At 39.4% G+C, this 12,760-nt stretch overlaps 1 protein-coding gene across 2 annotated transcripts in view; it reads left to right on the top strand.

Annotated features, from left to right (window-relative positions):
- Positions 1-1,685: 1,685 nt before the first annotated feature.
- Positions 1,686-12,760, top strand: part of LOC117302760 (sushi, von Willebrand factor type A, EGF and pentraxin domain-containing protein 1-like) — an 87,234-nt gene continuing 76,159 nt past the window's right edge. For both annotated transcript variants that reach the window (XR_004520454.1, XM_033786783.1), the window contains exons 1-5: positions 1,686-1,822; positions 8,202-8,249; positions 9,203-9,323; positions 10,397-10,515; positions 12,140-12,316. Coding sequence is in view for 1 of the 2 variants with exons in the window: in XM_033786783.1 (XP_033642674.1) it covers positions 1,759-1,822; positions 8,202-8,249; positions 9,203-9,323; positions 10,397-10,515; positions 12,140-12,316 (529 nt within the window). In the remaining variant the exon portion in view is untranslated. The remainder of the gene's footprint in view (positions 1,823-8,201; positions 8,250-9,202; positions 9,324-10,396; positions 10,516-12,139; positions 12,317-12,760) is intronic.

Here is a 12,760-nt window from a genome sequence, read left to right as displayed (position 1 = left end):
TATTTATTTCAAAGGGACTTCCCGAAGAAAAAATCCCCGTCTGCCCGCAAACAACTTTGGATCGTTCCTTAGGTCTATGAAGGTTGGAAGTACATTCACTCCCTCCAAGAAAATTAACAAAGCGTGAAACACGTACACTTCCATTAAATCAGAATAAATAATAGGCACTGGGAGGTATATTATGTCCATCAACACAACTAGGTTAAGGAACATCGCCTCTCTCTGGCGTTGGCCTTTTGTGCCTTTTGTGCCGTGTATGCGTTTCCATAGCGTTTCCATAGCGTTTCCATGGCGTTTCCACGCAGTCTGGTTTTCGGTGTGGGTTAGTTTGAGGTTGGGGCGGGTTAGGCAGGTACAAATTGGTGCCGGTGATGTCTTGTTGGAGGCTGTTCTGATGTCATGTTAGGACCCAAAGTATGACGGTTCACTAAGCGCAGACGACTCAATTAATTAGGGAAAAAGAAGAAAGATGAAACTTGGAGGAATTATAGGGCTACTTGTACTCTTTCTTCTTTATTGGGCCTCAAACCGGTGCTTCAACTTTGTAAACACTTTTGAAAAACACTTCACTCAAAAACAGTGCCTAATAACCCAAAAACCCCTGCCTGCCCCAATTATAGCTTTCATTACCGTTTAAAAATGCGCACTGCGCTGCTTGACACACGGGAACATTGAAGAGAAATCTTAACTTTTTGGGTTTGTCATAAACCAAAATTAAAGAACAATTGACTAGAGTGGGACCCGAACCAACCAGAAGAACTCTACCAACTGAGCTATCTAGCCCTATGTTCGCGGTCTCATAGGTTTGTATTTTAAGCATAATGCTGAGATACACCAAGTGAGAAGATGGTCTTTGACAAAATACCAAAGGTGTCCACCTTTAAGTAAAGTACACGTATAGACCCTCTAAAATATATATAGATTTGTACTTTAAAAAGACATTACAAGGGGCACCAAGGCATCGCCCAGGGTATGGAGGTGGTTGCCTTTGTTGCCTCTATGAAGTTAAAGTGCATGGCAGGCCTGTGTGCTTCATTTTTTTTAAAGGCAGTGGACACCAAGGTATTTTTTCTCTAGTAAAGGGCACTCAATGAGGAAATTGTAAATTTCTACCGGAGCATTTCAAGGGCACCAAGGCAATGACCAGGGGGCATGGAGGCAGTGAAGTATACGGCCTGAAGTTACATAAAAGTATCGGACAACAACCGAAAATTCCGAGTATACAGTGCTAACACACATCGGTGTATGGGGAAAAAAGTATTAATTTGTTATTGAATGTGGTCATTCTTGTTTTAAATTTATTGGTTATAAATTGTTATTGGTTTTTCAAATTGTTTTCAATATAGGTGCATGAGTATTATGGAAATAACCATGTTTATTTTAACTAGTTTGCGATAATGTCTCTATCATGTTTGTCAATCACTTCCGTCTATTTATAGTACCTTTCGTCATCACCTCTTCATTAGAATATAAACATGAAAGTGAACCTAGTGGCCAATCAACGTGATGCTGCAGCAACTTCTAGTAGAGGGCACAGAACGGGGTTAACCAATCAACGTGATGCTGTCCCAGCCAGGCAGTTACGCCTGTCACGGTTTTGCTGAGGCAGGCAGATGGAGCCAATAGGCCTATATCAGCATATGCAAAATCTAACTGGTAATTCACTTGCTGCAATTCTACCGACCGAAGGGGTCTGGTTTTAGGTGGCGATCTTTGATATTGCAATTAGGCACCTAGGCCTGACAGTCACGGTCCGAAATGTTTCTTTCCAGGATTCTGGTTGTCGTTTTTATAGCCGTACTCGTCTTTTCCTCTCCTGCGGGTAAGATTGCTTTTTGAAATACTAAAACACTTGTTCGTGGCAAATCATTTGACGCATTAGTTTATGTTTCATTCTCACTATTGATGTCATAATGTACTTCTTATGCCATGTAATCCGTTCTTTAACTCCACCAATAAACAATGTTTTATGATGCCGTGGAAACAAACGTTTTCAAGTTGTTTTGCAATCGTTTTCATTATTTTCATCATAAAAAAAATGTCTATATTTATTTATTAATTTATTTATTTATTTGCAGTGAAACAATAATTCAAACCTCACGTAGGCCTGAAGATCACCCGTACAGAGAAAATGATTACTAAAGAGCAAGCGAGTCGAAACATTGAGACTAATAATAAGAAATCCTCCGCGGCTGCGGTAGAAGCGAAGTTATTCGATACACTGAGCAAAATAGTCCCATATTCGACCTTCCGCCCATACAGGTTTAGTGTAATAAAGCAGGACCATTTACTAATCCGTTCAAGTAAATGGTGTTTTTTCCAGTAAAAGGTTATTTATAGAGATTTGGGCAAATTCTCATGTCTGATCTTAAACTTATCGAAATTTGTTAATGCTGCATGGCCTTTAGAAATACGGCCCAGTATTTTGTGAAACTATACAGGTAATAGTAAAATGTCGGTTTTTATTTATATCTCAATAAGAAGAGTCCCTCAAGCATTGCTTTTACCTACTAGTTCGACCAATATTACTAGCAATATTAAGGCATACTTTTATTTATAAGGATTCAAGTAAAAGGCTAGTAAAAGCAAATGCTAGTTTTTATTTATTCGGCCCATTATCCCAGCAAGTATAGATATACAACATGGTGTTATACTGTAAACCAAATTATGTTTTAGATGTGGAAGGACAACCCGTGTAGTCAGGTTTCGGACTGTAAAAGCCCGATCCACTTACAAGGCTCCGGTTCGGGATTGGAACCGGCGACACGGTCGCGAGGGGTGAGCCTCTAGCCCTATATAGCGGCCACGTCGTTTTATGCATACAGTGACAATTAAAGAGTCATGAATAGGGCTGGATGAGCCTGAATGCCGCGATGCTTTTATTGTACATGAAATTTTAAACTTATCAATGTGTAGTTGTTTGTGTGTTGTTGGTGTTTGTTTGGGGTTTTGTTGGTTTTTTTTGTTTGTTTTTTTTTAGTTTTCTCTAGAGGTTTTTTATTACTTTTGGTTGATTTGAAGTACTGAAATCAATTAAATTTTGCATAATAAGTCACTAATGATGTATTTGTAACCCTTTTTCAAATTTAGGTTGTTTTGAAACAAGGTTTGTTTTTTTCAAAGAGAGAAAAAATTTTAATTTAAAGAATGATTTCCATGAACGAATTTTAAACGAAACGTTGAGACCAATTTTAAGAACTCTCTCCGCGGTAGTAATAACGACCCTTTAAGCTGAAGTATTAGTCCCAGCAAATTTCCTATAATATACTTTCCGTCCAGGTAGCAGCACAGTTCTTTTTAGAACTGAGAAGTCTCCCGAACAATCCGATAAATCGACTCCGTGGTAGTAGAGTATATAGAAAAAAAATTTTTTAAGTACAAACTCTACCTGGCAAGTATATAGATACACACATAGTGTTACCGCAAACCAAATGTTATTAAACTCAAATAATAGACTACTGATTTTTTTTAGGTATCTGAAAGCACACAAATTATGCAAAAAGTCCTGTGGTGTCCAGTGTCTTTAAGGCAATGGACACTATTTGTATATTTACTCAAAATAATTATTATCATAAAAACCTTACTTGGTAGTAAGAGCTGCTGAGAGTATAAACATTCCGAGAAACGGCTCCCTCTGAAGTGACGTAGTTTTCGAGAAAGAAGTAATTTTCCACGGATTTGATTTCGAGACCTCAGAAATAGACTTTGAGGTTTCGAAATCAAGCATCTAAAAGCACACAACTTCATGTGACAATGGTGTTTTTTTCTTTCATTATTATCTCGCAACTTCGACGACCAATTTCTTATTTTATGCATATGCACCAAGTGAGAAGCCTGCCTGGTCTTTGACAATTACCAATAGTGTACAGTGTCTTTAAAACTTGTCAATCTGAGAAACTATTCTGCATGAAGTTTTTCTCACTTTTTGTGTAGGCCTACCCCCGTATTCCAATATTACGGATTAATCTTCCTGCGCTGCGTGGACATAACAACTCCAGATTTGTTGGCAATATCTCAAAAACGCTACCACCCTTCGAACTGAAATTTTCACAGATTAGTCTTGTCGTATATAACTATAACAGGTTTAAAACAAGCTATTTAAATAATTGTTGTATAAAATCGGCAACAAAGGTCGCCGTGGAGATTGAAAATCGAAATGTGTCAAAACTGAGGAGACTCTTGCAATGATTTGATAAACCTATCTACCTCTTAAGGGGGAGGGGGGGTATTATAAGGCTACATCCGTCAATTTTGTTTCCCCGCGGGCCGTCCCCCTTTCTCAAGTCCCTCTTATTTTTAATAGTGTCATTTTCCTCTTTCTTTTTTATCGTTCCTTTCTTCTTTATCGTTCCTTTCTTTTCCCATTTTCTTTTTCTAATGTGAATCTCAGAATTCGAATAGGCAATCAGCACAAAGCTTGTTGTGAAAACGTCACATTTCACACCAACTTGGGTAATAGTTTGGTTTGCACTTCATTCCCAGCAGAAAGTAGACATGGGGGGGGGGGGCACACATTTTTCTAGGGGGCACTTCAGAACCCAAGTGTGGATCGACCCATTTTTGGAGGGGATTGTTTGTTTCACGATCTGCCATTGGGGCCAATGTTGGCCAATGTGGAGGTATAAATTATTTTTGGCTGTAGGTCCCCAGCGGTACGTTGTGAACAAACACGGCACGCCATGTTGTGGAGTCGACACAAAATGGCCAACCCTGTTCGTTCTCAAAATAAAAGAAAACCGTGCAGTTTCGAGGCATGGCCTATTATTGTGTGGATCATTATGATCTACTTTAGAAAACATCTTAATTCCAACCATATAAGTTGTGCATTTTCAAACGCTTTTCATAGACCAACACTCGCACGACCCAATGCAACGTGGCTCTTGTGTTTTTAGTATAATAATTGACGCTCAGATTGAGCGGGGGGTAGGTTGAGCATGGTGTACCACATGTGGGTTGAGATGATGGAGGTTTTCCTCACCCTCGATCTCAGTAGGTGTGCGTGTGTGTGTGTGAGTCAGTCGCCACGCGCACTGTGTCTGTTGCATGAACGGTGGACAATAATAGGCAGCGCCTAACGACTTGTCATCAAGTCTACTACAGAGTGCGATCAAGTTGGGCCGGGTGCCATATCGATGATGTCGGTGGTAGACAGTTCCAGTCTCTGATTGTGACTGGTATGCTACACATTTCTGCTTGCAGAAAAATGTTGAGTAACATGTTTTGCTGTAATACAGCTCTATGAAATTGGGCCCTTGCGAAGAAAACACAGACATTAATTGCAACAGCGCCCTCTTTTGAGCAAATTTCCTACAAATGCCCTTCAACCAGTCCAGTCAGCCACACTTTTGCCGAGGTGAGGTACCAACTTTAAGGAAATTTAAATTTAATATCTTGTATCAAATAATCCAGATCTTACGAAAAAATAATAATAATTCTTCTTAAATAATTAGATTACTACCAGTTTTTGAAGAAAAAAATCGCAGTAAAATCTGTAAAGCTCTTAGCCTCTTTCGTTATTACTAAGCCAACGGCTGTTCAGATGGTTAATGTTTTTGAGGCCAATGTTTGTTGCACCATGCACGAAGTGAGCATTTGACTTGTGCATACTCAAACAGCCGTTACATTTGTCAGTTGCTTCTCTTGTCACCAGGTACGTGCTGTATATGCAGTGCAGTATTTTTCCCAAGAAAGTCATCATATCAGAAGGGACATGAGGGAAGAGGGGTATTTGTTGACAAATGCCTTTGTAATATCAGTTGTTTGTAAAGTTTAGAGAAGGAGGTGGTTGAGACTCTGGCATAAGGTCCTAGGCTAATATTGGTAAGTGTAGGTAGGTGACAATTTCCTGGGGGTCCTTTTTATTAGGCTTTTTATAGATACTACACAAAAATTACTAGTAATACTATAGGCCTATACTAGTATTACTACTAGATAGGCCTACTACCACTCAGACAAGCTATGCTTTTTTAATGATGAGGGCCTCGATCCATCTAGCCCCACTTGTGTGGCCAAGGCTAGCTGAATCCTAGCCTTGGCCACACAAGTGGGGCTACGATCCATCCACATGACCAGGATGACATGCTGCATGTAATTGTTTACCATATTTTTCTTTTACCTTGGTATTGGCTTGCTATACAACCTTTCTGCGCCAATAAAGTATCTAAACACTTACAAATGGTCAGATTTATCGGAACCTGAAATAGTATAAAAAAAAAAATTATTCATTTCTATTCACCATTAACTTCTGCACATTTTGACACATCTTGTGTTGCGCTACGATGTTGTTGGGTGGATTTATGGGCACTTGAGTGGCTTAAGGTCGAATTTCAAAAGTTGCAAAAGCCCCTATTCACCCCAATTCCAGAAGGGAACTCGCACAAGCACCACACACAGACAAAATCAAGACAAAGACACAAACTCGTTTCGTTTACTTGACCATGAAATTTATTGCCGTATCTTTAACTCTAAAACTGCTGATATCCTGTCCTCAGTTCTTAGTGTGTCCTCCATCACTGTCCTGAACACCAAGGAGTCGTCTTCTCGTACTCCCAATGAGACCTCTGATCTGTACCTGGTCAATCCCCTGCCATTTCCTGATCAGGATGCGTCGCAATCCCTCGAGAGTGGTGTCAGGCTTTATGGACTTGTTCACTTTCTTCTGCTGCAGAATTCACCCTCGGACGGCCACTCCTTGACAGGTCGTCCCCATTTCCCTGAGCTTGGTAGCCATTTCATCATTTACTGACCGTCGCTGGTGACGTTGTAACCATGAGCTGCAGCTCGCATAGACGTATCGGCTTCTATCAAACCAACGATCCATCCTCTTTCCTGTTTGGTCATTTGAGCCATCTTTCCTGTTATCTTGAACCACCTTTCCCTGTCTCATCATAATCAGGGATTCTGGCTCTTAACCCATATTGTTGTATGCCGCCCATCTTTGACCCCTATGCTTGGTTACTGACAATTATTGCTGATGTTCATCACAACCGATTTATCAAACAAGCGACAAGTTTATAAAAGGTGGGCAAAAGAAACGCTGATCTTACTCGTCACAATACAACGATTTAGCTTGAATAGGGGCTTTTACAACTTTTGAAATTCGACCTTAAGCCACTCAAGTGTCCATAAATCCACTAAACAACATCGTAGCGCAACACAAGATGTGTCAAAATGTGCAGAAATTAACGGTGACTCAAAATGAATAATTATTTGTTGGCATACTATTTCAGGTTCCGATATATCTGACAATTTGTAAGTGTTTAGATACTTTATTGGCACAGTTTATGTGATTGCTATTGTTATTGTATCCTCCTCTGCTTAGTCTTAGTCCTACCAGTTTTCACGGTATTATGCCTTTTTCTTTGAATTGGGAAAAAAATAATGATGCAGTATCAAGCGATACCCTAATTATCTTCATTTGTTTATATTAAAGACAGTGGACACTATTGGTAATTGTCAAAGACCAGTCTTTTCACTTTGTGTATCTCAACATATGCATGAAATAACAAACCTGCGAAAATTTGAGCTCAATCGGTCGTCGAAGTTGCGAGATAATAAAAAAAAAACATCCTTGTCACATGAAGTTGTGTGCATTTAGATGGTTGATTTTGAGACCTCAACTTCTAAACTTGAGGTCTCGAAATCAAATTCGTGGAAAATTACATCTTTCTCGAAAACTACGTCACTTCAGAGGGAGCCGTTTCTCACAATGTTTTATACTATTAAGCTCTCCCCATTACTCGTTACCAAGTGAGGTTTTTATGCTGATAATGATTTTGAGTAATTACCAATAGTGTCCACTGCCTTTAAGTATGCAAACATAAATTAAACTTGATGAACATTGAAATTTTCACACCACACACCGATCTTTAATTACTTCAACTGGTCCCATTTGTTTTGAGTTTTTCCTGTTTTCAAGGGAAACGAGAAAGAGTGGTTTCCCGGTGAAGCCATACGTGGAAGAAATATCTGCAGTGACTGCAATTGTTCTGTGAGACTCTGTGTATGACTCTATAGCCAGCAGTTGTCTTCATTTTATTCATAATAAATGGTGAGAGGCCAGCTCTTTACGCACAAGTCAACCATGCCACCCAAAAGAACAGAAACAAAAGTGACATGTCATTTTTGGCAGGTACATGTAGTAGTAGTAGTTTAGAGCAGTTAGCTCATTATAACAAAAGTGTTGTTGTTGTTTATTCCAGAGGGTTGTCGACGACGACGTCGGCGGAGAACGTATGTACCACCACCAGGTAATCAAAATTGGAACAGGATTACTACAAATGAGTATGAAAAAAATGCGAATGACCCGACATTCTTCCATCACTGACCCCAAAACAAGGCAGAAAGACTGTAGAACAGTGCTCCCCTTGGACTTAAGCACTCTAGATTTTATTGTCAAACCATGCTGATGATTTTAGAGCTTCCATCAGCTAGCTCTCTCTTTCTCAGTTAGTAATTAGATGGCACTAGATGTGCTGCCCTACTGCACTGCTCCCCTCTCTTTTTTAAAAACCAGTCGCCAATTTCATGGTGCTGCCTGGCTGTATGTAATAAGTGTTGCATATTTTACAGGTGCCGGTAAACAAAAAAGTTAGGTAGCCAGTTTGTGGCACAGTTATTGTAGATTTGAATGGTTGCATCATTTATTTTGCTTGCAGTAAGCACCGAAAAGTTAGCATACCTTTTCAAGCATTATGTTCAAGTATGCCTAGCACTGTGAAGAAACCATAGGGGTTGTTGGACTAAAAAGTGCTTGGCTAGTGACATGATCATCTCGCATCAATCATATTTTACTGATTGCATGATCTACTTTATGAGCTGATCTTTGCAGTCTGTTGACTGCTGTTGGGCTACCTCTGTTAGTCCCTGCTCTGTCCATGTGTAATGTCCTTTTGAGAGTTCAATTTGTCTCTTGTTTTTTAGCAAGTCGCCAGACACATGAGGCCTGAAAGCCCCTGCAAGGTGTGGGCTAGCTCCAGCTAGATGATCCAATCCCAATCCCTGGCACCATAAAATCCTTATAATCCATACATTCACTTCTAATGTAGGATTTAATATAATGGTTATGCACTTGGGATTGTCATTATGGAGGTTTAGAGATCGCAATATTCTATCAAGAATGTACGTCGCAGTTCCTCAATCTTTTCAAACCAAAACTGAAAATTACAGAAGCCAGTAATTTAAAACTTTTATTCATTTTCAGATTATCCACCGAGATTCACAAGTTGCCGCGGTTATTATTACACTACAACTGCGGTTTGGGGGCGTCGAGTCTATTATTCGACACCAACAGCAACTGATGACAGACGCGGCTGGGTTGTCTGGTATGTGTACATGTATGACCACAAAAATTAGGTTCAAAGAAAAAAACGTTATGTCCTTAAAGGGTCTGTAAACGTAATGGTAGTTACTCTGGAACTTTCTTGCAATGAAAACTTACTTGGTAAGTAGAACACAGAAGCTTTGAATAAGTCTAATGTGGTACTGCACACTGGTTTAGGGAAAAAGCTATCACTTTTTTACCCCAATACTTGAATCTGAGAAGTGTTACTGTGGTAATGCTTCTCAGATAGTGTTTTCCAATGGAAGATTACTCTGCTTGCATGGACAACTTGGGGCCTTTCTCAAACCACGGCTTGGGCTCCGGCTCAGGCTCCGCGTGCTGATATCCCCGCAATACGCGCTGCTCCAAAATGCAGGTTAAATGCAAGCTGTGTACACAGCACGCGGAGCCTAAGCCTGAGCTGGAGCCCAAGCCGTGGTTTGAGAAAGGCCCCAGATTTTCAGCAACATCTCAAAAATACTACCACCTTTCAAAATGAAATTTCCACAGGGTGTAGTTTTACCATAAATATCTACAACTATATAGGGGAATAAAACATACAGTTCCACTACCCAAAATGTATGCAATCCTTCTAAAGGAAATTACACATGATTGGTATGGATAAAATGCCTCATTGTTTAACTTTAATCTTTTTTTTGCTGATTATGAAATTCATACTTGAACTTTATTTTCTGTTAAATTGTTCCCTTTGAAAAGAAGTACAAAGCAGTTTGAGAAACATTTCACTTAGTAGGAATGTGGTTATGTAAAAAGATAGGTTTTTGTCATCACCACATTAACGCTTCTCAGATTTTTTATTCCTAAGGGATTATTCTTCCTGCTTGGATATATTCGCTCCTGATTTTTAGGCGATATATAACAAAACGCGACCACCTTTTGAAGTTAAATTTATTTTTAGTTTTAAAGTATACATCTACATTTACATAGGATAAAACAATGAATTGATTCCAAAACCAAAAGTATACTTTGCCTGTAAACGAGCTTTTGCTCAATTCTTTTTCTGTTATTATTTTAAAATGTGACAAATTGGTTTCAAAACTTTGTTGGCAACAGGCGCACATCAGGGTTACCCTCAGGAAGCTATTTCCCTGAAGGGAGTAGTCGAGTTTACTATGCAGTTAGAGACACCAGAGGACAGAGAGCCTACTGCAACTTTCTCGTCACTATAAGAGGTAAGGTGGTTTGTAAATAAGGCAATCAATGTGTGGTGAAGAGGTTTTCAACTAGTGGTTTAATCCCAACTAGGCCTGGTTCTTGATAATTTTACCGAGACGGAGTCGAGGTAAATTAGCAAGAACCAGGCCTTGGCGGGTTTAAACCACTAGTTGAAAAATGAGACCAATTCAAGAACTGACTCCGCAGTAGTGCAGTTAACTACAATCCTATAACCTAAAGTAGTAGTCCCAGCCTATTTCTATACCATCCGCCCAGGTAATAGTTAACAAGCAGCACAGTTCTTTTCAGTCTCTCGAACAATTTGATAAATCTACGCTGTAGTTGAATAAAGCAAGATAGTTCTCTAAGAACAAACTCTACCTGTCAAGTAGATACACACATGGTGGTATCGCAAACCAAATATACCTCACCATGCTATGCCTCAAATCATATAAACTCTTGTTTTGTCAAAGGCAGAATAAAATAACATTCTTGGTTAAAAGGGTGGGAAGTTTTGTCAATCTGTGACGGATGTCTTGCTCGTCGTAACTGGGACTGGCCCCGTCTGGCCATGGCCACCCTACTCTCTCACATATAACACAGGGTAGAAGTTCCATACCAACAAGTAGAAATGTCAATAAGCAACTTTGTGCTGGCCGACCAATTATCCCCATCGCCAATTACTGCCGCAGTTGATAAATCATCATTTAATTGTCATCCGTTCAACATTTGTACGTGGATCCTGCTTGCAGGAATCGTGTTTTAATGGCTGCCCAACCTTAGAACAACACCTTGCTACAGGCCTGTAGAATTTCTTAGTTTGCCTTGACTTAAGTCTTGTCTCACTCTTAGACAATATACGTAGGTGAACAGAGTTGTATAGTGCTCAAAGGGCAAGATTGACAAACTCACTAAAGGAGCATTCACTCACAAGGAAAAAATGCATTAACTTTTAAGTTGAACTTTTTTTCATTGGCCATAAAAGATAAAAATAATAATAATGTTCTGTTTTTATATAGCACTTTATACACCATGTGTCAAAGTGCTTCCAACAACACTATAACCCTGATCACTGGGCCATTTCATTCCCTGGGGAGTATACAGCCTGTGCCGCAAAATATGTAGTGCAGTAAGCTAAATCAATCACAAGAACCATCTCTGCCCTCACAGGTACCCATTTACACTTGGGTGGAGAGAAGCAATTGTAGTAAAGTGTCTTTCTCAGGGATACAAGTGTCATGACCGGGATTCGAACCCACACTCCGCTGAACAGAAACACCTGAGCTTGAGTTCGGTGCTCTTATCCGCTCGGTCACAAAACCCTACTGTAAGGTATAAGATACTCTTAGTGAAATGGTTCTGATGCCATCAAACTGTTCCTTTTAGTTGTACAGTGTGATGCCTCAAAGTTGCCTGTAAAAATGTGTGTGACACAAGAACTGCTCTTAGATACGTGTATAAGTTAGCAGAAATTATTGGGTGTCAAAAAACACTGCAAAGGAATTTGAAAGCTAGGTCATTTACACTTGAAAAACAAAACATAGGATTGTTGAAGCCTAGACACAGCAACTACAGATTTTGTAAGCTACTTTGAACGTGAAGATAACCTTTTTCTTTAACTTATACCTTTTGTTTTGCTAGTTTACCGCTGTCCTGCTGTTCCACCCAGCCCTTATCAGTGGCATTCCTGTTCCAACAACAATCTAATCGGCTCGGAGTGTACCTTTAACTGTTACCCAGGATACAGTATTAGTGGATCAACAACCTCAAAATGCCATGGTTATGGCTACTGGTCTCCCAAATTTCCAACATGCCAAGGTACCACTTAATATTAGTAAAGATTTTCCTTGCCAATTTAATTTTATTCAAATTCACTCATTTCCCATAATGCACACAAACTAGGGTTTCTAGCAATGGATGCATTCAATTTACTTGTCATGTTTTTGTCGTTTGCTATAGACTGTGCAAGTCTCGCGCGGATTCGAACTTCCGGGACCATTGTGGTCCCAACCTTATGGAGTTTTACGTTGGGGTAATTTTGTTTCGTCCATTACTTTAGTTTAATGTAGTTTATGACCATAAAAAATTACATATGTTGTTAAAAATGTAATACTAATTAACATCATATATAAAAGTAAAAATAAAGTCAACATAATAACGAAGAAAAAAACGATATTTAAACTTGACCTCGGGTCAGGTTACTTGGTAAAAATTAAGAATTTGTGCCCATCTCCGATCATGAAACTTACGCAGATGCTTGTT

This window comes from Asterias rubens, chromosome 2, assembly GCF_902459465.1.
Source record: "Asterias rubens chromosome 2, eAstRub1.3, whole genome shotgun sequence".
NCBI classification, from domain to species: domain Eukaryota; kingdom Metazoa; phylum Echinodermata; class Asteroidea; order Forcipulatida; family Asteriidae; genus Asterias; species Asterias rubens.
Note: the sequence above shows the minus strand (reverse complement) of the source record. Positions and strands in the feature narration are given on the sequence as shown.